We start from the raw sequence: 27192 nt of genomic DNA, 5'->3' as shown, positions 1-27192 counted from the left end.
ACTGTTACGGCCTACATAAAGCTGTCCCAACAGCAGAGCTTTCTTTTCAGCACCATGAGTGAATCCTTACCATTGATACACCTGGCTATCAGCGGATCCATGTCTGACAGCGAAACAGTTAATTGAGCCTCATTTACTGCCTTTTAAAAAAAACATAGCTGATATGGCTGACTTGCTTAAACAAATGTGGTTTCTACAGACAATTGAGATGTTGAAACTATGGCATAAGGGGATGACGTGCGGATAAGAGGCAATCCGTCATTTTGATTAAGACATTAATGAGCGAGCTACTGTAGGACAGACATAGTCAATATAACTATTTGTTCAGCACTTTTGAAATGTACACTGACAGAATTCAGAACATGAGCCTTCTTACAGTATTCTCCCTGTACACAAAGTCAGATCCGTAGGATAAATAAAGGGGACATATAAGCAGACAATGAAAGCTCTTACAATATTCGATGATGACAATTCTCTAACACCACCAACTAACAGCTAACAGCTTACTACACAACATACACTTAGTATTACTTTCTTAGCTACAGTATACATATCTCCCTGTTATATAATTTATGCAGCAGCATACAATACATTTTTGGACTCAACTTGTTGTGCTGTGCTCACTTTAACAGGAAGGAGGCGCGGCGGTCCTTCGTGGACAAATTTTGTCATTAAATTTTGTCATCAAAATCTGGAATTTTCTGGTTTTATGGTGCTATCAAGACAATTGGAAACTCTGAAAAAAAACAAGGTTGAAACATGAAGTCAGTGATCTTCAGGTCGGAGCTTTAAAAAGAGGCTTGGAATTCCAAGTTGGATGACCTTTCAAAAGTTATTTTCCCAGTCGGAGCAAAACATTTTTCAGAGTTCCCAGTTGTCTTGAACTCACTGAAGTCTGAGATTTCTCAGTTCCGAGTTTCTATTTGTTTTGAATCAGGCAATCAGGCTATTCCCACTCCATGGAATAGCAGAGTAGTGGTTGCTTCCAAACCACTCATTGTTGAATTTGCGATTTCCAACTTGTTGTGTGATGTTTATGTCTAAAGGCCGATGAACACCGATACGCTTTATCTATAATTTCTCTTCATCAATTCTGACAAGGATTGCAAAGGCGTTGCCAGTAGATTGTTGACTTGATTCATGATGATGAATGCTAGCTTGCGAGCTAAGATTTTGAAAGAATGATGTTGACATGATCAGTCCAATCAATATTTTTTTTATTTTTTTTCACCTTTATTTAACCAGGTAGGCTAGTTGAGAACAAGTTCTCATTTACAACTGCGACCTGGCCAAGATAAAGCAAAGCAGTGTGACACAAACAACAACACAAAGTTACACATGGAATAAACAAACATACAGTCAATAATACAATATAAAAAGTCTATATACAGTGTGTGCAAATGAGGTAGGATAAGGGAGGTAAGGCAATAAATAGGCCATAGTGGTGAAATATTTACAATATAGCAATTAAACACTGTAGTGATAGATGTGCAGAAGATGCGTGTGCAAGTAGAGATACTGGGGTGCAAAGGAGCAAAATAAATGAAATAAATAACAGTATGGGGATAAGGTAATTGGATGGGCTATTTACAGATGGGCTATGTACAGGTGCAGTGATCTGTGAGCTGCTCTGACAGCTAGTGCTTAAAGCTAGTGAGGGAGATATGAGTCTCCAGCTTCAGTGATTTTTGCAGTTCGTTCCAGTCATTGGCAGCAGAGAACTGAATATAACATGATTTGACGTCATTTTATCTGTGGCCAATGATGTTGAGCCTTCTTGGATGGCTACTTCTAATGTAACTCTATGGCAGCACCCAAGGGGCTAGAATTGTCGGTGAAGTAGTGTCCCCATGAGTGACAGAACACTGAGCCAATCACGGCGCAACTAGAGAACATTACCAACCCCTACACTCCGTATTTTTCCCCGCTGGCTGCCCGACCAGTAAGCATGGAGCTAGGCAGAAACACCTGCATTTTGGAGCTGCCTTACTCAAGAAAGCAAAAAGAGACCATGTTTGTATGGGGCTTCATTAACTCAGATGAACTATTTCATTGCTTGCAAACTGATATGTGACACATATTAATGCCAAAATAACATGCAAAACAGCTAAACAGGTGGGGTTAGAAACAGGTGGGTTCTGCTCCACCTGCCTTGAATGACGGGTCGCCAGTGGACGAATGTGAAACCAGTCATGTAAGCAAACAGAAAAGAATATCAACATGACAGGTATTTCTGCCCTTTCCCACAGTGAAGTATAAAATGCTGTGACCTTGTGCATAATATAAATTGTATTGCCTTTTAACTTGCAGTGATGAAACTTGGAGACTCAAGACAAATGGGTAGGCTAACTGATGACCATGCAAAGCATTGCACAATGACAGTCACACCAAATTGAACCTTTGGGCAGTCGTGAAAGTTGTAGTTATATGTCCCGACTTTCTCTGTTTCCTACTATTTCAATCACCTTAGGTATTAGCCAATACTATAAATGTCAATGTGGTCATTACTCAAAAGTTTGAGGAAACCCATTGCACTTACAGTGCCTTCAGAAAGTATGCATACCCATCAACTTATTCCACATTTTGTTGTGTTACAGCCTGAATTCCAAAATGGATTAAATTGATAATGAATATCACCCATTGACACACAATACCCAATAATGACGAAGTGAAAACATGTTTTTAGCTTTAAAAAAAAGAAATGTATTGAAAATGAAATAGAAACGTATCTAATTTACATACAGTACCAGTCAAAAGTTTGGACAAACCAATTCATTCAAGGGTTTTTCTTTATTTTTACTATTTTCTACATTGTAGAATAATAGTGAAGACATCAAAACTATGAAATAACACATACGGAATGTAGTAACCTAAAAAGTGTTAAACAAATCAAAATGTATTTTATGTTTGAGATTCTTCAAAGTAGCCACCCTTTGCCTTGATTACAGCTTTGCACACTCTTGGCATTCTCTCAACCAGCTTCATGAGGTAGTCACCTGGAATGCATTTCAATTAACAGGTGTGCCTTGTTAAAATGTATTTCCTTCTTAATGTATTTGAGCCAATCAGTTGTGTTGTGACAAGGTAGGGGTGGTATACTTTGAAGAATGTCAAAAATAAAATATATATTGATTCCAAATGTGTTATTTCATAGTTTTGATGTCTTTACTATTATTCTACAATGTAGAAAATAGTAAAAATAAAGAAAAACCCTTGAATGAGCAGGTGTGTCAAAACTTTTGACTGGTACTGTATGTAAATCAGATATTTCTGTATTTCATTTTCAATAAATAATCAAACATTTCAAAAAACATGTTTCACTTTGTCATTATCGGGTATTGTGTGTAGATGGGTGAAAGAAATACAATACATTTCATCCATTTTGAATTCAGGCTGTAACACAACAAAATGTGGAATAAGTCAAGGGCATGAAAACTTTCTGAAGGTGCTGTAAAATATCCGAGTACACTTACCTAAAGTGATTTTGTAGTCATTGCTCAAACCGATAGAGTCACTGTGACCCTGTAGTTCCCTCAAACTCAACTATGGACCTCATAGCCAGTTACACTGCATTTTTTTCATTGTTCCCCTCTAATCAGGGACTGATTTAGACCCGGGACACCAGATGGGTACTATTCATTATCAGGTAGAATAGAAAACCAGCAGGCTCCGGACTTCATAGGGTAAGAGTTGAATTTATTTTTTAATTTTTTTAGCCCTAGGACCATACGTCAGGACTACCGGGCATGATGACTCCTTGCTGTCCCCAGTCCACCTGGCCTTGCTGCTATTCCAGTTTCAACTGTTCTGCCTGCGGTTATGGAACCGCCACCTGTCCCAGACCTGCTATTTTCAACTCTTAATGATCGGCTAGGAAAAGCCAACTGAAAATTATTCATGATTATTATTTGACCATGCTTGTCACTTATGAACATTTTGAACATCTTGGCATAGTTCTGTTATAATCTCCACCCGGCACAGCCAGAAGAGGACTGGCCACCCCTCATAGCCTGGTTCCTCTCTAGGTTTCTTCCTAGGTTTTGGCCTTTCTAGGGAGTTGTTCCTAGCCACCGTGCTTCTACACATGCATTGCTTGCTGTTTGGGGTTTTAGGCTGGGTTTCTGTACAGCACTTCGAGATATTAGCTGATGTACGAAGGGCTATATAAAATAAACTTGATTTGATTTGATTTTAATTTATTTAACCTTTATTTAACCAGGAAGGGCAATTTGAGATTTGAAATCTCTTTTTCAAGAACATCCTGGCCAACATAGGCAGCACCAAGTCATTACACAATTACAGACAGACAACATGAAAAACTACAGGTAATCAAGTAAAAAACAAAGAATTCACAAGAGTATAACAAAATCATAAAACAGCAAATTAAAAAGATTGACAGGTCAAAGAATCTGCCTCGAAATCCTGCATCAATGATTTAAAAACACCAATCGGAACAAATTCTTCCAGATGAAAAGCATTATGTAAGGCGTTCCAAGCCGATGGCGTCGAGTACATAAAAGCCCTTTTACCAAATTCTGTTCAGACATTTGGAACAGTTAGCAGGATGAAGTCCTGTGAAAGAAGAGAGTACCCACCACATTTCTAATCAATAAAAATGCCCCCCAAAAAATGGTGGTAAACCCAAAATGGCTTTGTAAATAAAAGTATACCAATGGCTGAGCCTACGATTGACTAGAGAAGGCCAGCCAAACATGATATATAAAGTGCAGGGGTGTGTAAGGATTTTGCAGTTTAAAATAAATCTCAATGCTCCATGGTAAAGGGTGTCAATTGATCTCAAACACTGAGCGGAAGCATTCATATCTAAAATACCCCCATAGTCCAGTATAGACATCAAGGTAGCTGATACTAGCCTCCTTCCGGCTTCAAAAGAAAAACAGGCCTTATTCCTAAAATAAAATCCCAACTTCAGTTTACATTTTTTTGTAAGTTGTTGAATATGCAATTGAAAAGAGAGGCCATCATCAATTCAAATTCCAAAATATTTATAAGAGGTTACAGTCTCAATCTCATTACCCTGACAGGTAGTCATATGTGAAAGGTTCAGAGGTGTCACGCCCTGACCTTAGAGATCCTTTAAATTCTCTATTTGGTAGGTCAGGGTGTGACTAGGGTGGGAAATCTATGTTTATATTTCTTTGTTGGCCGAGTATGGTTCCCAATCAGAGGCAGCTGTCTATCGTTGTCACTGATTGGGGATCATACTTAGGCAGCCCTTTTTCCCACCTTCTGTTGTGGGATCTTGTCTTTTTGTGTTGCATGTGTTTGCACTCCTAGCTTGATGTTCGTTGAGTTGTTTATTGTTTTTTGGTGGAACATTTATATTAAAGGAAATGTACGCCTACCACGCTGCACCTTGGTCTCCTTCAAACGACGGACGTAACAAGAGGTCTATTTCTTGCTTTAGAAAACACCATTAGTTTAGTTTTGTCAGTATTGAGGATAAGCCTCAATTGAGGTATGTTGAACAGTATAAAAAGCAGTTCGCACATTTTGGAAAGCTTTTGTGAGAGACGAGGGACAACAATAAATAACAGTATCATCGGCATAAAAGTTGTGCATTTTGCACATTTTTGTCTAAATTATTTATACAAATAGTGAATAAGAGGGGACCAAGTACAGAGCCCTGGGGCACACCATTACAGACAAACAATTTAACAGACATGAGCCCATCAAATTGAGTGCACTGAGTTCTATCAGATAGACAGATAGCAAGCCATGCAACTGCATGCTCCGAAAGACCTACGCTCAATAATCTCTGTCTCAGTATAGCATGATCAACTGTATCAAAAGCCTTAGAGAGATCAATAAAAAGTGAGACACAATGCTGTTTTTGTCAAGGGCTTCAGTGATATAATTTAAAACCTTCATGGCTGCTGTACCTGTGCTATGCTTCTTCCTGAAGCCCGATTGGTACATTGATAAAATAGTTAGTATATAAAAACAATTTTAGCTGTTCTCTAACAAGGCTTTCAAGTATTTTCACAAGTGTTGGATCTCCTCCTTAAAAAAGTGGTAGGACAAATGCTGATTTCCAGATCCTTGGAATTTCATTACATTCCAGGGTTAGATTGAATAGATATGTAAGTGGTTCAGCTATGAAATCAGCTGCCAGTTTTACAAATCAGGGATCATGAAGTTCAGGACCTGCAGGTTTTCTCTGATCTAAGGATTTCAGGGCTTTATGAACCTCCTGCAGAATGGCAAAAAGCTAAAAGTTTGACCAGCTCTCACTGGTTCATCCACACAGGGTTGTACAGAGACAGAGGATACTCAAACAGCCTACACGATGATACAAAGTGCTCATTGAAACAATTCAGCATTAGAGTTTTGTCATATAAAGCAACAGAGTCCTTCAATACACATGACGGTAATTCATTAACATTACTGTTACCAGACATAGACTTAATAGCCTTCCAAAACTTTCTAGGGTCATTCAGGTTATAGGTGATAACAGACATAAAATATTCGCACTTGGCCATCCTGAGAAGAAAATAACACATCTTTCGTAGCTGCCTAAAATTAAGCCAATCAGCATCAGAATATGATTTCCTTGCTTGAGCCCAGGCTAGATTACGTTTTTGAATAATACAAGACAGCTCAGAAGAAAACCATGGACATTCCCACCCATTAACTCTGAACCTGCAGAATGGGGCATGTTTGTTTACTATTTGGAAAAAAACATCATTAAATGTTTTAAATGCAGACAATTACATTGGAAGCAACATTCTTTCCGCAATATTAAGCTGATCCACCCCTAAAATAAAATAAAACAAAAAAAAACATCATTAAATAATTTCCAGGCAGTTTCCACATCAGTAATAAACTCAATCTTGCTCCAGTCAAAATAAAACAAATCATGAAAGAAAGCCTGCTCAATAAAACTTACAATTTCTCTTACGAATAAAGCATGGGTTTGTCTTGGGAACCTTAGTATTTCTAACAGCAACAACAGCAACAATAACCCTGCTGTAAAGGGTCCAGATTAGAGTTGTATCAACTTGAACATTTTGAGTAACGAAAATTGGTCTTCTCAGGAAAACATCTGTAGCGGCCTACAAACTATTATGACCACTCTATGGAAAGAGGAGACTCTCCGTTTTTCTCAAAAACCACCACAAGTGTCACGAGACTCATCTGAAGGTAACACATACAAACGAACTGAAGTATGGAGGTAGTTTTGTGACAACATAACAAAAATATTTCCTGAGGTTTCTTATTTTTCCGTTTATGAATGTGTTATTCAATACATTTATATGGGCTATAGTAGTAAAGGCCAAATACATGTTATTTTTTTGGGGGGGGGGGGGGATACCTAAATCGGTCCTAAAATTCCAAATCAAAATAGCTAAATTATTCATGGTTTGACTATTTCAATCAATTCCATATGTTAGCTTAGTAACTTTCCCAAAATTCTCAGGTATTCCAGAAATCCTGGTTAGACTTTTCCTGGAAACGGATGCAGAAAATCCGAAATCCTTCAACCAGGAAGTCACCAGCATTTTGCAACCCTACTTGCAGGCCTGATGTGGCCTGAAGTATGAACTGGTGTACAATTATGCACTTATAACTAAAGGTACAAAGGATGGCCTTACAGGGTACCACTGCACTGCAAGTGTTTATATCCCTTTAAGAACAAATCAAAACCTTTTTTTTCCTGAGTGTAATATTTTGGCCTTAAACTCATGGTTTACAGGCCACATCAGGCCCGTATGTCACATTATGCTGGCTTGCAAGGTGTTGAGTAATTCCTATTGGAATCCAAGCAGTGTGGGGATCTCCAACTTTTTAAATTTTTAATCACCTGCAACATGTATTCAGAATGACTGCCAGGGTTGGGAAGACTAAGGAATGACTCTACATTTCTTATTGCTCAGCTCTTTTTTAACTACTTCTTTTACTGACTTGAGAGTCATGATTCGTTGCTGGCCGCAATTAATTCTATAGCAGGATTACTCCGCTGGTGACTCTGGAGACGTGCTCCGACCAACAACTGTCTGTTATATGTTTAGAACTGATAATTGATGGAGCAAGAATGAATGCATATCATTGATTATTGAATGTTATGATGGACACAGCATTGTAGAACCAAAATATACACAGCCTCTGCTCAACAAACTCAAACATGAATCGTTTGGGGGGCTACAGTTCGCGAACGATATTGTGCTTATCAACCTCACGGCATTCAAGCAATGCATTCCTGCAGCAACAACTAGACTTCCTTTTAAATGCACCAATAGATAAACGTATTTGTATGCCTAGCAAACAACACATGCACGCTTTTACAAGTGTCAGTCACAAACGACAGCTCCAATAAGCTCCTTACAGTGAACGACATGTGAACCAGAGGCTTGTTGAATTATGACTATTTTAAGTTTTCAGTTCATCGTTCGCTGGTAGGGGGCCCTGCGTGCGCTGGGCATTACTGAGTCAAATGTGGGAAAACGCCTAACTTCCCATCACTATTGGAGACCCCTGACTGACTTAAGGCATCTAAAATGGATCAACCATTTCAGTAACGTGTGCAATAAGTCAAGTAACATATTGGATTAGTTTAGTCATTTATATTTGAGTAGCATAAGATGAATTAATGAATCAATTAATCAATCAATGACCATGCACAAACATAGATGTTGAAATAAACAATTCTAAAAATCAACCTGCTATAGAGCATGATGGGAAATATGATACTTTTGTTCAAAGTTATGTGTATGAGTTTCAGGACTCTGTATCATGGTAAAACTAGGCCCTCAAAATAAGGCCTTATGAAATATGTATGGTATTGTGTAAAAAAAAAGAGGAAAATTATCATGAACAGTTAAAATCATGTTTTTCAAAATTGGATGATATTTGAATGAGACCAGATCAAAGTATGAACAATAACTGTTGCTTCTACATTGATAAAGTTTGATCATAAAATGACTGGTCCCCTCACCTGTGTCAAATAACTTGGATTCATTATTAAGGGAACAACGTGACATCACCTTAACTCTCATTTTAATACACCAATGGTAACATGATATTCTCTTACCTAATTTAAATAAGTACCGCCTTGTAACCAACATCAGAGAAGGCATGTTTGCAGAGTGGCGTGGTTTATATAGCTAGATAGCTACTCTGCTGGTGCCAAATATTTACTGTAGTGTGTCAGAAAATATATTTAAAAGTTTACCCTATTCATCTATCACATCCACTTATATGTTTCCCATTTCATCTGTGTCTGGTGTTAGCTAGTTACTGGCTAGGTCTTCAGCCAGCATGGAACAAAAGAGGGGAAAGGGTCGTTCAAAACTCTGATGCAGTTATCAAGTCAAAACATCTGTCAGTATTGCTTTGAATCGCATCACAAGAGACGTGACAGACAGGAGATGAATAGAAATAAATTGATATCACTGATGCAATTTCAATGTTGTTTGAGTTGCTTTGTGTATCACCGAATTAGCTTGAGATGATTTTACTGCAACACTGCATCCACGTTGCTTGACATAGGCGTTTCAAAGAGCTGCCAGTCAAGGCGAGCTCATGAATATTAGCTCCCTGCCCACTCAGTCTGTCTTTTCAAGCTTTCTGGTAGTTAGCCAGGAGAGAAAATGTACTTTTCAGTATGACTGTTCAGGACCATTAACACTGTTCTGGTGTGTATATGGGTCCACAGACTCCACACTATCCGTCGTGATTCATAAAATAAAATAAATTACTCTGGAGAATTTGCTGTGTCTATTCATGTAAAAGCTTTGAAGATAAGTCACTTTCATTAGTGACTTCATTAGGTAAAATCACATGAGGCTGGGTAATAATCTGAAGTTGTCTGCATCCCAAATGGCACCCTATTCCCTACGTAGTGTGCTACTTTTCAGCAGAGCAAAAAAAGTTATGCACTTTATAGGGATTAGGGCGCCATTTGGTGATGCAACCCTATTGTATAAGGGTGTAAGGGTGGCCTTTGTTAATTATTCTAGCCGTTCAGGCAGCACTCCTAAATTCAACAGAAATAAACATGAATTCCCTGTGGAAGAGCAAAACATTCATATTAGACTCCAGCCTCTCCTGGCTTCTCCTGTTTCTCTCTACAGAGGTTAGATAGAATATCGGTTGGACTGGTGTTATGCAGTCTGAGCCAACGCCACAGCTTTCTAACTTGTCTGAGCAACAGATCTGATCTAACTTGTAGACGGAATGGTTGGGTTGGACTCTCCCTCCTGGTTGAAGGCAATAAAAGCTTTGGTAGCTCACCAACACTTCTGGCTCATTACAAAAAAGGTATAGTTACAATGCAATAGTAACCATGGCAAAACCTATTTCCGTCCATGCACAAACACAAACCACGCACGTACAAGTGATCAGTCTGATAGAGTTATGATGGTCAGCAATCTGTTCCAAGAATACTTTTCTGTTGTTGGCAGTCTGCCAACATTTCTTGTTCTTGACCTTTTCCACACAAATATCCTGCTAGAATCCACCCAGGAAAGCACCAGACCTGGGTTCAAACACTATTCAAAATCATTCCAAACACTTTATCTGTGCTTGATTGAGCTTGCCTGGCTTAATGGATGAATATAAGAGACAAAACTGCAACAGCCACCTACCTGGCATTCCAGGCAGGATAGAGCAAACTCTGAAAGACTTTGAACGGTTTCGAATACTAGTTGAACCCAGCTCAAAGCACGAAGATGACTCAGATCCATCAGTTACATTGAACATGTTTACCTGCACACTCCGATAAACATCTACTGTTTGTTGATGCCACCTATGAGAAGGGGAATAGTTTACAGCTCTCAAAAGTGGGACAAGAAAAAGCTGAGATGATCTTTCTGATAAGGTGTATCCACTACTGGAACACATGGATGGGTGGGTGGAGAACATATAAATACAAACATACTATATCTAAACAACATGGCATTAGAAAACAACACTGTTAGACTTTGCTGTTTTGCAATATCAAATAGATGCTTTGTAAATGCCCCCAACAAGTTTTCTAGGGAAGACAGTAGATTGTATATTAAATTAAACAATAAAAAAAACATATTTCATTATCTCTCTCCAGTTGTATGCATTTCATGTAATTACAAGGGACAGAGTCAGGCGATACAGTTTATTAGAATCTGTTTTATTTCGTTTGTCAAACCATGACGCATGACGATCCATAGTGTAGTGACTGTGTATGAGCGATGAGAAATACATAATACATACTGTAAGTGCTTTGGCTTCCGCATACACTGTTAGCTGTTTTTGTAATTTTATCAGTAACTTACTGTATTAATCAACAGTATAATACTGTATAAACTGAATACAGTAGATTATCATAGAATGCACCGTAAAATAGCATACATTTGTGTTACACCACACTGTAAGACCTTTCTGTCATTTCAACAGTAAAACACTGTACAATGCACAGTAAAATGCTGAAAAATATGTTTTATAGTATTAATTATGGCGCACTGAAGAAAATGTTGTGGGTGGGAAAGAGTCTCAGGCTCTTTAACATATTTGAAGGTGTGCCTTGTAAGAGGCTATACTGTATTTGTTGCACCCGTGAGTTGGAATGCTGTACCCCCACAGAATGCGTTAATTTACTGTATTTTAGGAATTCTACAACCCTTGTCCTGAAACTCTACAGTACCTTACTAGCTAATTGCTGCCAGTAATTAACTGTAATTCAGAACACAGTACCAATACTGCATCTTTGGAGCGCCAAAAACCTTTTGAACACTAGTGGGTGTGTGGTATTGTTGTTTCTCACTCACTAACATTTTGAGGCATGTCTTGTAAGAGCCTATATTTGTTGCACCTGTCAGTGAGAGTGATGTACCAATGTAAGTGATATGAAGTAGTGGTTCCCTAACAATTAAATGTACGTAGGGGACAGATCAGAGTGGCAGCAAGTCTCAAACCTTTAATGGTTGAGTGGCGATCCATTTTGATCTGTTTTGTCCTTTAGTCACTGTCAGTTTAGAACCTTTGTTAAGGCTTCAGAATTGGAAGTTATATAAAAACACCAAATATCAGTTAGTATGCTGTAATATATCATTCAATTTTCACTATTAGCAATTGCTGAGTTTCTTTTCAATATAATTCAACAATAAAGTACTGTATTTCTGTTTTGCTATATATTTACTGCAGCATACTATAACTTATGGTGCATTGTGGAGAAATATTGTGGGAGGAAAGAATCGCTGGCTCATTGACACATTTTAAGTGCCTATATTTGCTGCACCCGTTAGAGTCCTGTACCAATTTAAGTTATATTTGGTAGTAATTCCTTAACAATTAAATGCATATAGGAAAGAGATTGGAGTGGTAGTGGGTCTTAAACTTTTTAATCGTTTTTTAATTGTTTAACCATGTCCATTTGCTCTGTTTTGCCCTTTAATCACAGCCTGTTTGGAAGCCTTTGTTTAAGCCTCTAGAAGTGTACGCGATCTAAAACACCTGGGGTTCATTAATACGCTGTAATATGCACTTTTACTGTATTGTACTGTTTCATTGCTCTGGCATCAAGTTACTGTGAAAATCTCAGTATTGTATTGGCACTATCCAGAGATAGTCAGAAATATATTTTTGTAATTACAATTATTTTGAAGACCAATGTATCCTTAACTACAACAGCCTTGGTTGAATGCACTGACTGAATAATCGCTCTGGAGGGGATGGCTGCCGTTTTACGGGCTATTTTGTGCTATTTTGTGTGTTTTTTCGCATTGTTTGTAACATATTTTGTACATAATGTTGCTGCTACCATCTCTTATGACCGAAAATAGCTTCTGGATATCAGAACAGTGGTTAATCACCTCGAATTGGACAAAGATTTTTTCTTTAATGAGTCCGACGCAAAGGATATACTGCTTCTCCGAGAACAGGCCCAAATCCCCGTCATTCGTGTGAAGAAAAGACGTAAATACAGGGGGCGGAGATCGGGGTGCCATTCATTCATCCAATGGCATTGAGGAGTATACCCTCTCAGTGGTCATCAATAAGAGCATTGATGACGTTGTCCCCACAGTGACTGTACGTACATATCTCAACCAGAAGCCATGGATTCTGCACCAAGCTAAAGGCTAGAGCCGCTTTCAAGGAGCGGGACACTAATCTGGACGCTTATAAGAATCCCTCTATGCCCTCAGATGAACCATCAAACAGACAAAGCGTCAATCCTACTACATTGGCTCTGACGCTCGTCAGATGTGGCAGGGCTTGCAAACTATTACGGACTACAACCCAGCTGGGAAACCCAGCTGCGAGCTGCCCAGTGACGCGAGCCTACCAGACGAGCTAAATGCCTTTTATGCTCGCTTTGAGGCAAGCAACACTGAAGCATGCATGAGAGCACCAGCTGTTCCGGACGACTGTGTGATTACACTCTCTGTAGCCGATATGAGCAAGAACTTTAAACAGGGCAAAATTCACAAGGCCGTTGGGCCAGACGGATGACCAGGACGTGTACTGCGAGCATGCGCGGATAAACTGGCAAGTGTCTTCACTGACAGTTTCAACCTCTCCCTGACCGACTCTATAATACCTACATGTTTCAAGCAAACCACCATAGTCCCTGTGCCCAAAAATGAGCAGGTAACCTGCCTAAATGACTACCGCCCCATAGCACTCACATCGGTAGCCATGAAGTGCTTTGAAAGGCTGGGCATGGCTCACATCAACACCATTATGCCAGAAACCTTAGACCCATTACAATTCGCATACCACTCCAACAGATCCACAGATGATGCAATCTCAATCGCACTCCACAGTGCCCTTTCCCACCTGGACAAAAGGAACACCTATGTGAGAATGCTGTTCATTGATTACAGCTCAGAGTTCAACACCATAGTGCCCAGAAAGCTCATCACTAAGCTAAGGACCCTGGGACTAAATACTTCCCTCTGCAACTGGATCCTGGACTTCCTGACGGGCCATTCCCAGGTAGTAAGTGTCAGCAACAACACATCTGCCACGCTGTCCCCTCCTGTACTCCCTGTTCACCCATGACTGCGTGGCCAAGCACGGCAACGATGAGACAGCCTATAGGGAGGAGGTCAGAGACTTGGCAGTGTGGTGCCAGGAAACAACATCTCCCTCAACGTGAGCAAGACAAAGGAGTTGATCGTGAACTACAGGAAAAGGAGGGACAAAAATTCCCCCATTACCATCGACAGGGCTGTAGTGGAGCGGGTCAAGAGTTTTAAGTTCTTTCTGTCCACATCACCACCAAACTATCATGGTCCAAACACACCGAGACAGTCCTGAAGAGGGCACGCCAACACCAACGACAGACTGGCCGTCGGGAGCACCTGGACATTTCCTGGTGCCTTGAGGGTTGTTTTGGCCTGCTGGGAACTTGACCAGCGATAATATTGCAAGCAGGAATGAGTTGACGGAGAATCCACGCATCAGGCGCGACTCTCACTCTCTCGCTGCAGTGTCCCCGCGCGAATGTGCGGACCCAAAAATGACATCAGGTCTCTCCGCGACGCACATAGCAACCGTCTACCTGCTTCTCTACCGATAACATTTTAGACAATACGCACAGCGAAAAGGACTGTCAGAAAAGGAAAGGTGGAGCAGAGAGGGAGAGAATACAAAAGAAGAAGGTCCTTGCCACAGACCCAACTAAATGCTGCAAAATAAGCGACATGTTCGTCAGTAAGGGACCAGGTCAGTCAAAAACACTAGCTTAAACACACACACTGACACACCCACATGACACCCAGCATGGCTAGCTAAGTTGCCTAGCTAATAATAGTGACACAACGGCCGGTAGGCTAAACAGTTTGCACGTCTTACGTCTTCGTGGAGGAATTATATCATAGCAATGAGTGCAACATAGCGATCATAATATGACATTGAAGGCAACTAGTAAAAAATAGTAAACCTAGACTGTGGACATGCCAGCATTCGGTCATGACTCATGCCACATAAGCTAGGGAAAGTGCACATACACTGTACAGCGAAACAGGCTACAGTAACTTAACCGTAATAAGGAAGGAAGCAGCAGCAGCACTAGGGCTTCAGGTGCTCCTGCAAAACTGGAGATGGTGGTCATTTCAGAGTCAGACTCAGAGCAGGAACCTTAATGTACGATTTAAGAGCACAAACCTAAACACGTAGGCTATGATTTTAGATGAATATGTGCTTTATTTATGAGATTATCAGTAGGACTGTAATCGGGGGGCATACAATCGATGACTGCACAAGTAATACAAGTTTAAGTTTAGGTTATTTACAATGTCAATCTCATTCTGCAGAGCAACCAGATGTGCAGAGAGAGAGAGAGAGGTTCAGAGCCCAGTACAGGGAAAATAGAAAGGGACATCGAAAGCACTGAAAATCCATTTGATTATATTGCCCGTCCTCAGTCCAAGGATTTTGACATTTTTTTTCATTACCACCCATAACAAACCCCTCAATCATTCCCAATGTATTCCACTCCAAAGATGGCACAAACAGAAAATGGCTGACATACAATGAAGTAACTCACTCCTTGTTCTGCTCAGCATGTCTTGCATTCTCAAAACCTTCAGCCAGTGATAGTCCTTTGTCAAAGGAGGCATGCAGGAAACATGGAAACATGCCCATCAGAGAGTACAGGAACATGAGCGAAGCAAGACCCATAGAGAAAGTGCAGAAGCCTTTATCCTCAGAGCCAGCAGAGCAGACATCCGTACCCTTCTGAGTGATAAGCAAATGTCAGTTCAATGAGACCAGGTCAGAAAGAGGAGGCAGGTCATGGAACGTGTGATTGATGTCGTTATAGTTATTGGTAAATGTGGGCTTAGCTACAGACGACACAGACACGAAGCTGCATATAACTTGGAAAACATAGCCGTCAATCATGGCAAGTTTCTTGAGCTTATATTGACGCTAAGCAAATATGATGTCTGCCTACAAGAGCATGTTAGTGGTTGCATTGAGAAGAGCAAGAAGCAGATGGGAAGTAAAGGAAGAGGGTCCTTGGTAACTATGACGTCCAAAACAACAGCAAATAAAGTAATTGAAGTCATCAGAATGTTGATTCAGCAGACACTTGCTGTTGAAGTGAGAAAGGCAGGGATGTTCTCAATACAAATGGACACAACACAGGATTTAACATCCAAAGACCAGAGTGCAGTAGTTTTGCGATATGTCACTGACGTTGTCCACCAGAGACTCATTGCGGTCATTGACTGTGAGTCATCAACTGGACAGTAATTTGTGGACCTTGTGAAACAGACCCTTGAGAAGATGGACATAGATATCAAACAGTGTGTTGGTAATGCAACAGACGGAGCAGCTAACATGCAGGGACAACACAGGGGCTTCTCTGCATCGCTCACAGGAGAGTCTCCTAACCAAGTACACATATCAAATCAAATCAAAGTTTATTTGTCACGTGCGCCGAATACAACAGGTGTAGTAGACTTTACTTACAGGCTCTAACCAATAGTGCAAAACAGCTATTAGGTGAACAACAGGTAAGTAAAGAAATAAAACAACAGTAAAAAGACAGTGAAAAATAACAGTAGAGAGGCTATATACAGTAGCGAGGTTATAAAAGTAGCGCGGCTACATACAGACACCGGTTAGTCAGGCTGATTGAGGTATTATGTACATGTAGATATGGTTAAAGTGACTATGCATATATGATGAAAAGAGAGTAGCAGTAGCGTAAAAGAGGGGGTTGGCAGGTGGTGGGTGGGACACAATACAGATAGCCCGGTTAGCCAATGTGCGGGAGCACTGGTTGGTCGGCCCAATTGAGGTAGTATGTACATGAATGTATAGTTAAAGTGACTATGCATATATGATAAACAGAGAGTAGCAGCAGCGTAAAAGAGGGGAGGGGGGGGGGGGGGGGGGAACACAACGCAAATAGTCCAGGGAGCCATTTGATTACCTGTTCAGAAGTCTTATGGCTTGGGGGTAAAAACTGTTGAGAAGCCTTTTTGTCCTAGACTTGGCACTCCGGTACCGCTTGCCATGCGGTAGTAGAGAGAACAGTCTATGACTGGGGTCTTTGACAATTTTTAGGGTTCTTCCTCTGACACCGCCTGGTGTAGAGGTCCTGGATGGCAGGCAGCTTAGCCCCAGTGATGTACTGGGCCGTACCCACTACCCTTTGTAGTGCCTTGCGGTCGGAAGCCGAGCAATTGCCGTACCAGGCAGTGATGCAACCAGTCAGGATGCTCTGATGTTGCAGCTGTAGAACCTTTTGAGTATCTCAGGACCCATGCCAAATCTTTTTTGTTTCCTGAGGGGGAATAGGCTTTGTCGTGCCCTCTTCACGACAGTCTTGGTGTGTTTGGACCATTCCAGTTTGTTGTTGATGTGGACACCAAGGAACTTGAAGCTCTCAACCTGCTCCACTACAGCCCCGTCGATGAGAATGGGGGCTTGCTCGGTCCTCCTTTTCCTGTAGTCCACAATCATCTCCTTAGTCTTGGTTACGTTGAGGGATAGGTTGTTATTCTGTTACCACCCAGCCAGGTCTCTGACCTCCTCCCTATAGGCTGTCTCGTCATTGTCGGTGATCCGGCCTACCACTGTTGTGTCGTCTGCAAATTATGGTGTTGGAGTCGTGCCTGGCCATGCAGTCGTGAGTGAACAGGGAGTACATAAGGGGACTGAGCACACACCCCTGGGGAGCTCCAGTGTTGAGGATCAGCGTGGCAGATGTGTTGTTACCTACCCTCACCACCTGGGGGCGGCCCATCAGGAAGTCCAGGATCCAGTTGCAGAGGGAGGTGTTTAGTCCCAGGATCCTTAGCTTAGTGATGAGAACCTCCCTCACTCAAGAGAACCTTAAAGTGTTCCTTTTGATGGCAACAGAGAAGGAGATTCTTATGGGACTTGACAAAGATGACATTATTGACAAGATGGCAGAGAGCAGTGAGTTACTGCACCGCCTACTGGTTTACTAGTTGTAATTACTCACTGGTTACTCTGAAGTAGCTATGATATGACTCTTCCTTAACAGGCTGACAAGGGTGAAAGAAAATTTGCTGTGAGTTAAAGCTTTTGTATAGAGGCTTGTTTTTTGGACTTTCGTATTATACTTGCAGTTATGTAGCTAATGTTCAATTTCATTGACTCAGTGTATAGATATGTTTATTTTTGTGCTGTTTGCTTTATGGACACCAGTGAGTGACATTGTAGTCTACATTTTTTTGTAGAGGAGTGCTTTTTCAACTTTTGTATTATACTTACTTACATTGTTGTAGCTTATGGTTTTTGATACTTTTGATATGCTTGATGCTTGAATATAAAGATAACCATTTGAACAACTCTGTATATCTCATTCTCTTTTTAAAAAGTGTAGGTTAATTGTTTTGTGTGTCTAGCCTTGTACATTTGTATGTGCTATGATTGGTGTATTCCTAGTGAGTTTTTGAGGGTGCACCCATAGCCATAGCATACCTTGAAAACTCAGTGTTCAGACAGGCTACTTGTTGGTCAGTCCCAAATGTTTGTATTTTGTAATGTGGATAACTTTCTTCCCAGATGAACATAGTGACCAAATTTATAACTAGTTTGGAACCCGTTACTTCAACAAAAAGGGTTAGCCTAAAAATTTGCGGTCTGATGGTTTGCGTGAACAGGGTGGCCTGGGATGGAGTCAAATTCCCGGCCTGAATTATTGTTTCAGTCAGTTCCTGGCCAACACCTTTTCCCCCTCGGGATACTGAAAAGATTTGGCATGGGTCCCCTGATCCCTAAAAAGTTCTACAGCTGAACCATTGAGAGCATCCTGACCGGTTGCATCACCGCCTGGTATGGCAACTGCTCCGACCAAAAGGCGCTACAGAGGGCAGTGCGTACGGCCCAGTGCATCTGGGGCCAAGCTTCCTGACATCCAATACCTATATACTAGGCAGTGTCAGAGAAAAAGTGTCAAAGACTCCAGCCACCCATGTCATAGACTGTTCTTTCTGCTACTGCATGGGAAGCGGTACCGGAGCGCCAAGTCTAGGTCCAAAAGGCTCCTTAACAGCTTCTACCCCCAAGCCATAAGACTGCTGAACAATTAATCAAATGGCCACACGGACTGTTTTTAAACTGCTGCTACTCGCTGTTTATTATCTATGCATAGTCACTTTACCCCTACATGTACAAATTACTTCGACTAACCTGTACCTCCGCACATACCGGTACCCCCTGTATATAACCTCGTTATTGTTATTTTATTGTGTAACATTTTATATAATTTTTTACTTAAGTTGATTTAGTAAATATTTTTTTAAACTCCATTTCTTGAACTGCATTGTTGGTTAAGGGCTTGTAAGTATGTGACAAATAACATTTGATTTGACTGAAAATTGCTAAGGACAAGAGCACCCGCTAAATGACCAAAAGGTAAATATCAAAAGGAGACCTTGCAAAGAACACTGCATAATATGTTGCTGCATGGGTAATTCCAGTAATATACTGTAAATTAGATTACAGTAACAATTTTGGTAGGGTAAAATGCATTACCGTAAAATGGATTACAGCAGCAGTACTGTAAAATTAATTACAGCAAATGATTGGCCACTTTCTTCCAGTAAGTTACTGTAATCCATTTTACAGTAATGCATTTTACGCTACCAAAAATGTAGAAAATAAGACATTATGTAGTTGAACAGAGAATGGCGGTTAAGACAACACATATTATTACTTAAAACATTTCTATTATTTTGGGCAAAAACAAAGAAAATTATAACATTTATACAACAACTGACAGTAGTCAGTAGTAACACTGAGTATGTTTGCAGGCCATGCAGAGGCCTGACATAAAGGAAGCATCCCAAATGACACCCTATTCCCTATAGGGCTGCAGGTAGCCTAGCAGTTAAGAGTGTTAAAGTCGCTGATTCAAATCCCCTAGCCAACTAGATCAAATTGTGCCTTTGAGCAAGGCACTTAACCCTAATTGCTCCTGTAAGTCGGACTGGATAAGATTGTCTGTTTAATGACGTATAGGCTCCTGGCCAAAAGTAGTACAGTACATAGGCAATAGGACAGGGCTCTCCAACCCTGTTCCTGGAGAGCCACCCTCCTGTTTGTTTTTTCTCTCCAACTAACCTGATTCAGTTTATCAGCCAGCTAATTATTAGAATCAGGTGTACTAGATTAGTGTTAGAGCGAAAACCTACAGAATGGTAGCTCCCCAGGAACAGAGTTGGAGAGCCCTGTAATAGGGTGTCATTTGGGACTCAGGCAAAGATAACAGCATTAAGACCAGAGTAACAGTGTGAAACGTGATCCAGGACAGTTCAGTGTTTGGGAACCACACTGATGGACTTAAGATCACACAAAGCCCAGTGTTTCTCACAGAGAACAGTAAAATAAAATATAGGCTCTTACAAATAATATATGTTTATCCAGTGAGGGGATTGATTGTTCAGTCCTCCTCTTTGCATTGAAAAAAACGACAGTAGAACAAAGTAATCTCTAAAGGTAAATAATTGTAATACATCTTAAAAGGGGGGAGGAAGGAAGTTGTGGAGGGCTTCTAACAGCCATGAGCATCTCTGCTTCCTGATACAGTAAAAGCAGAATATGTATGCGCATTATTTGCTACCCCGACGTCAACCATCCCATAATGACGAAGCCCAGATAAATAGGGCACCGCAGCCATTACGAGATCTGAAAAGAACAGTTTAAGAACAGTAACAACAGTTTCTAAGATGCGTATGTGGTGACTGAATATATTCAAGTATACTGCATGAGCAGAGGTATGCACTTCTTCCTCCTCCAAAGATATTCTCAGTCCATCTTTTCATGATACTGTATTGAGTCAGCAGTTTTAAGTTCCTCGGTGTCCACATCACAGAGGACTTGTCATGGACCAACAACACCACCACTCGTCAGCGTCTGTAATTCCTAAGGCGACTGAAGAAATTTGGCATGTCACTCCGGGTCCTCTCCAAATACTACCGATGCACCATCGAGAGTGCCCTGACCGGTTGCATTACGGACTGGTACAGGAATCGCTCCATTCACGACCACAAGGCCCTCCAGCGAGTGGTGAAGACGGCCCACCACATCACTGGGACCGTGCTCCGACCCATCTAGGACATCTACTAGAAACGGTGCCTGAGGAAAGCTCCAAGCATCATTAAGGACCCCACACACCCCAGCCACAAGTTGTTTACTCCCTTACCGTCAGGCAGACGGTATCGGAGCATGATGTCTGATACCAATAGGCTCAGTGACAATTTGTATCTACCAACCATCAGACTGCTTAACACTTGAACTTGACTGACCACCTGCTCCGATTCTCGTCACCTTAGCGCACTCGCTCACGCACAAACACACCACAAATGCTGCTACCAGACTCTTATTACGATTGCTAAATACTGCACAATATAAACACTTGCCCCCAAATCCCCAAAACACACAGGTAAATACTGGACTATAAATTGTGCCTTCCTGTACTATACTTATACAAATAAATATATTCTATTCAACTGAGCCATTTACTTTATGTTCATATTCTTATCATTTATTATTTCTTATTGTTGTTGCATTGTCGAGAAGGAACTTGCAAGTAAGCATTTAGTTCGACGGTGTATACCATGTGTATCCCATACATATGACTAATAAAACTTTAAACTATTGTCACACTGCAGCAAATCATAAAATAGAACAGTATAACTCCGTGTTCTACAGAGTTCAAGCTCTCTGCGTTCTAGAGTATTCTAAAGTGTTGTGTATAGTTTTATCTCTCCAAGGAAGTCCAGTGAAGATGCCATCTACCACAGTTATTTTCTGTCAGAGATAGGAACGCTTCGGAACCCTTCACCAGACTTCTGTCCTGACAACAGTATGCCTCAGCCAGCGGTGAAGGTTAGGTTGAGGGGAACAGAGCAGGACTTCACAATGCTGCCCCTGTGTTTCTCCTCCATATCTCTCTGTGATCTGGGATTGGCTGGATGTTGTCATCAGCACCCTGAGCCACAGATCCCACGGGTCAAGTCCTGTATAACCCCGGCCTTCACCAGCTTAATCAGGAACTCCTTCTCTTTAGAAATGTTATGAGTCCAGGACTGCGAACAGGAGACAGGGAGGGAGGAGAGGATAGGTGGGGAGAGAGGGAGGATGGAGAGATAGAAAGGACAGAGGGGTAGAGGACAGGAGATGCAGAGGAAACAATTAGGTACTTTACAGGAGATGGAGGTAAAAAGTAACATTCTTTGAAAATGGAGGCAGGGAGGATGACAAAGCTGTTGCGTCCACATACTATTACATTACTTTCAACTTTTGATCACAGAGATTTTCTCAGTGGAGGCAAAGGCGAGAGGCACAATAGAAGACCGAAAGTAAACAGACCATTGAGGTTGACAGGGACACTATTGTGTCTTTTTAAAAAGGAGCTTTCTACACTTACGGAGCTGCCCCTTAAATACAGCGGATGAGAGAGAGACAATACCACATGACTGTACAATGTGGTTCACTAAACTTTGTGGCTGAATCATTTTAACGTGGGCTGTTGGATGCAAAAGATAAGAGAGAGAAAGAGATAACTGATGTATTATTATGGCTTCACGAGCGAAACGTGAAAACTTCACTGCACAAAACAGCAACGTTGTTACGGATAAAAGTATTCTGTGTGTATCCTGTGTGTATTTCTGTTCTCTCCTTCTCCCCTACTCACAGGTGACTATCATCATTCCCCAATCAGTCATCAATCAGTCGCTAATCGGAAGACATCTGCTCCTTTTCCCTTACCCAATCACAGTACCTTTCCATTGGTTTAAAAACCCTGTCAGTTGTGTTCTCTAGAGCAATCTCTCTGTAATGCCATATGTCTGTAGATCGCTTGTGTGGTTTAGCATCTACATGTCACTTTGTTCCCACCTGTGAGTATTGTGTTTGTTATGGTGTTTGAGTGTTTGGTTGATAGTGGGAAAAGGGGGTAACCAGACAGTTCGCCCATGGGCATACACTACCCGTAGGTAAACTTTGTTAAATACACTAGTTAGAACTGGGCGGACCACCCACTGTATTTTTGGTTAGCTGTTGGTGAAGTAGGCTAGTCTAACTTAGGGGTATTTTTGGATACTTATTATTTATTTCCTTGGGTCCAGCTCAGCCCTTTTTCCTGCCCCCCTTTACCGTGTGTTTAGAAATAAACCCTGAGTGTTTGACGGTAATTAAGTTGTCTGTGTTATTTTGTTCTCACTCTTACTTTGTCACTACTATAATTTGCATGAGTTATGTTACGGATCCCATTACCACCCCCCCCTAGACTGTCGGGCCAAAGGGATTCGTAACAAACGTCCATAGTGAAATATCTGACGTTGGTGATGCCGGTACATGACGGTAAATGATGATGGGAAAACTAGTGTCATTGCAGGCATGTTCAAAACCTTTTATTAGTATCAACCACATCCTTTACAGGAACAACCTATCCCATACTTGCCTCTACTGAAACCAATAGCTGTTATCAAACAGTTGAAAGGCAATAGCCATCGTGTGTCTGGTCTAAAACATCACCCTTTACATAACTATCCTATATAACTGCCAAAAAAGTGTTTCATTTTCCTTAGGAGAAGATGTCTGCAGGTCTCTGATCAAAAATTAGACTTAATAAACAATGTGGAGCAGTAAACATTGGGTGTGTGGGAGTTTTTAGATAGCTTGATTATAACAAGCTATCTGCAGAACCAGGTTTAAAAGAGTGTGTACGGTTGGCTAGACTGGTAATCTCAGGTAGAGTTGGTTCACATACACAATCCATGTCTCAAGAAGGCTTAAAAATCCTTCTTTAACCTGTTTCCTCCCCTTCATCTACACCGATTGAAGTAGATTTAACAGGTGACATCAATAAGGGATCATACTCTAAATATACAGAAGTATGTGGACACCGCTACAAATTCTGCAATATCAGCCACACCCGTTGCTAACAGGTGTATAAATTCGAGTACACAGCCACACAATCTCCATAGACAAACATTGGCAGCAGAATGGCCTTACTGAAAAGCTCAGTGACTTTCAACGTGGCACCGTCATAGGATGCGACATTCCCAACAAGCCAGTTTGTCAAATGTCTGCCCTGCTAGAACTGTTATTGTGAAGTGGAAACGTCTAGGAGCAACAACGGCTCAGCCGTGAAGTGGTAGGCCACACAAGCTCTCGTCTCTTCTCTTTCATCTGATTGAAGTGACATCAATAAAGGATCATATCTTCCACCTGGATTCACCTGGTCAGTCTGTCATGGAAAGAGCAGGTGTTCATAAAGTTTTGTACTCTGAGGAAGTGATATTTGTTGTCTTGCTCATTTCGTCTCACACTTTTTTCCAAAACGGTTATTTGGCTGTTCCCATAGGATAACCCTTGTTGGTTTCAGGTACAACCCTTTTGGGTTCCAGGTACAACCCTTTTGGGTTCTGTGTAGAACTCTCTGTAGAAAGGGTTTTACATGGAACCCAAAAGGGATCTACTGGGAACCAAAAAATGGGGGCAGCCTAAGAATCCCTTTCGGTTCAAGATATTACCTTTTTTCTAATAGTGCAGTGAATCCTTTAGGTACCATTAGAAAGAGCATATGATAAGTGTTTGAACAGTCTTAGGCATTCAGTACATAGCTGTGTGTGTTTGCTCCATTCAGAGGCAGGATAGCCTGTTGGACCGAGCGGTTCTACTGGCACAGACCCAAAGGTCTTTGAGTGTGAGGCCCAGCGTTCATCTTGGAATGACAGCTCCACACGGGCCCTGGGTCACCCACAGAGAGAATACTTTACTACCACAGCTCTCAATTATACATGGCAGGGGGGTGGGAGTGGTGCTGAGACGGGTTTGTGCCGCTGCAAACTAAAACACAAGTTGACACAAGGAGAGTGCACACTGACATCTGGTTCAAAACAGATGAAATTGTATTGGTTACATTCACCAAATTTAACTGGTGTAGACTTTACATGGAAATGCAGAATATAATAACGAGGTAATATACAAGAAGTACCAGTATCGAGTCAATGTGCAGGGGTACTAGGTAGTTGAGTTGAGGTAATATCAAGAAATTGCCAAGAAACTGAAGATCTTGTACAACGCTGAGTTGCAAAGAAAAAGCCATATCTCAGACTGGCCAATGAAAAGAAAAGATTAAGACGAGCAAAAGAACACAGACACTGGACAGAGGAACTCTGTCTAGAAGGCCAGCATCCCGGAGTCGCCTCTTCACTGCTGACGTTGAGACTGGTGTTTTGCGGGGACTATTTAATGAAGCTGCCAGTTGAGGACTTGTGAGGCATCTGTTTCTCGAACTAGACACTCTAATGTACTTGTCCTCTTGCTCAGTTGTGCACCGGGGCCTCCCACTCTTCTTTCTATTCTGGTTTGAGCCAGTTTGCGCTGTTCTGTGAAGGAAGTAGTACACAGCGTTGTACAAGATCTTCAGTTTCTTGGCAATTTCACGCATTGGAATATCCTTCATTTCTCAGAACAAGAATAGACTGATGAGTTTCAGAAAAAAGTTATTTGTTTCTAGCCATTTTGAGCCTGTAATCGAACCCACAAATGCTGATGCTCCAGATACTCAACTAGTCTAAAGAAGGCCAGTTTTATTGCTTCTTTAATCAGTACAACAGTTTTCAGCTGTGCTAACATAATTACAAAAGGGTTTTCTAATGATCAATTAGCCTTTTAAAATGATGAACTTGGATTAGCTAACACAACGTGCCATTGGAACACAGGAGTGATGGTTGCTGATAATGGGCCTCTGTCCGCCTATGTAGATATTCCATTTTAAAAAATCAGCCGTTTCCAGCTACAATAGTCATTTACAACATTAACAATGTCTACACTGTATTTCTGATCAATTTGATATTATTTTAATGGACTAAAAATGTGCTTTTCTTTCAAAAACAAGGACATTTCAAAGTGACCCCAAACTTTTGAACGGTAATGTACATGTAGGTAGGGTTAAAAGTGACTAGGCAATCAGGATATATAATAAACAGAGTAGCAGCAGTATATGTGAAGATTGGGAAAGTGGGTCTATGCGTGGCATCAATATGCAAGTGTGTGTGTGTGTGTGTGAGAGTATGTAGTGTGTGTGTGTGTGTGTGGAGTGTTAGTGTAGTGGGAATGTGCGGGCAGAGTCTAGTGAGTGTGAATAGAGCCAGTGCAGGGGTGTCAGTGCAAAACAATTAAGATAAAGAATTACATAATAAAGGGGGTCAATGTAAATAGTCCAGGTAGCCATTTGATCAACTGTTCAGCAGTCTTATGGCTTGGGGTTAGAAGCTGTTCAGGTACCTTTTGGTCCCAGACTTAGCACTCTGGTACCGCTTGCCATGCGGTAGCAGAGAGAACAGTCTATTACTTGAGTGGCTGGAGTCTTTGACAATTTTTAGGGCCTTGCTCTGACACTGCCTGGTATAGAGGTCCTGGGTGGCAGGGAGTTCGGGCCTCAGTGATACACTGGGTCGTTCGCAGTGCGCTCTGTTTCCCCTACTCCAGAGTTCAATGGCGGCTAGCTTTACACCACTCCAGCTGACGCTTGGCATTGCACATGGTGATCTTAGGCTTGTGTGTGGCTGCTCGGGCATGGAAACCCATTTTATTACGCTCACGATGAACAGTTATTGTGGTGACTTGCTTCCAGAGGAAGTTTGGAACTCGGTAGTGAGTGTTGCAACCGAGGACAGACAAATTTACGTGCTACACGCTTCAGCACTCGGTGGTCCTGTTCTGTGAGCTTGTATGGCATACCACTTCACAGCTGAGCCGTTGTTGCTCCTAGACATTTCCACTTCACAAGAACAGCACTTACAGTTGACTGGGGCAGCTCTAGCAGGGCAGACATTTGACGAACTGACTTGTTGGATAGGTGGCATCCTATGACGGTGCCACATTGAAATTAACTGAGCTATTCAGTAATGCCATTCTACTGCCAATGTTTGTCTATGGTGATTGCATGACCATGTGCTTGGTTTTATACACTTGTCAGCAACAGGTGTGGCTGAAATAGCCGAATCCACTAATTCAAAGGGATGTCCACATACTTTTGTATATATAGTGTATTACAGACTGGGTCAGAGAGAGGTTGAAAATGTCATTACTCTCTTATATTCATCATGTTACTTCCCAGTTCCCACCACCACACGAGAGGCGAGATGCATGCACCACATGCCAGCTGGTTAGCGCATGCTCCGAGTACGTGTCCTGGTAATCCATCTGGTCCTGTGGCCTTGTGATTGTTAACCTGTTTAAAGGCCTTAC

At 41.3% G+C, this 27192-nt stretch overlaps 1 protein-coding gene across 2 annotated transcripts in view; it reads right to left on the bottom strand.

Annotated features, from left to right (window-relative positions):
* Positions 1–16353: 16353 nt before the first annotated feature.
* LOC139578657 (CMP-N-acetylneuraminate-beta-1,4-galactoside alpha-2,3-sialyltransferase-like) overlaps positions 16354–27192 on the bottom strand; it is a 100554-nt gene continuing 89715 nt past the window's right edge. For both annotated transcript variants that reach the window (XM_071406566.1, XM_071406567.1), the window contains exon 11: positions 16354–22016. In XM_071406566.1, coding sequence (XP_071262667.1) covers positions 21912–22016 — 105 coding nt within the window. In that variant the 3' untranslated portion in view covers positions 16354–21911. The remainder of the gene's footprint in view (positions 22017–27192) is intronic.

The sequence above is a fragment of the Salvelinus alpinus genome, chromosome 6 (assembly GCF_045679555.1).
Source record: "Salvelinus alpinus chromosome 6, SLU_Salpinus.1, whole genome shotgun sequence".
In the NCBI taxonomy this organism is placed as follows: Eukaryota; Metazoa; Chordata; class Actinopteri; order Salmoniformes; family Salmonidae; genus Salvelinus; species Salvelinus alpinus.
Note: the sequence above shows the minus strand (reverse complement) of the source record. Positions and strands in the feature narration are given on the sequence as shown.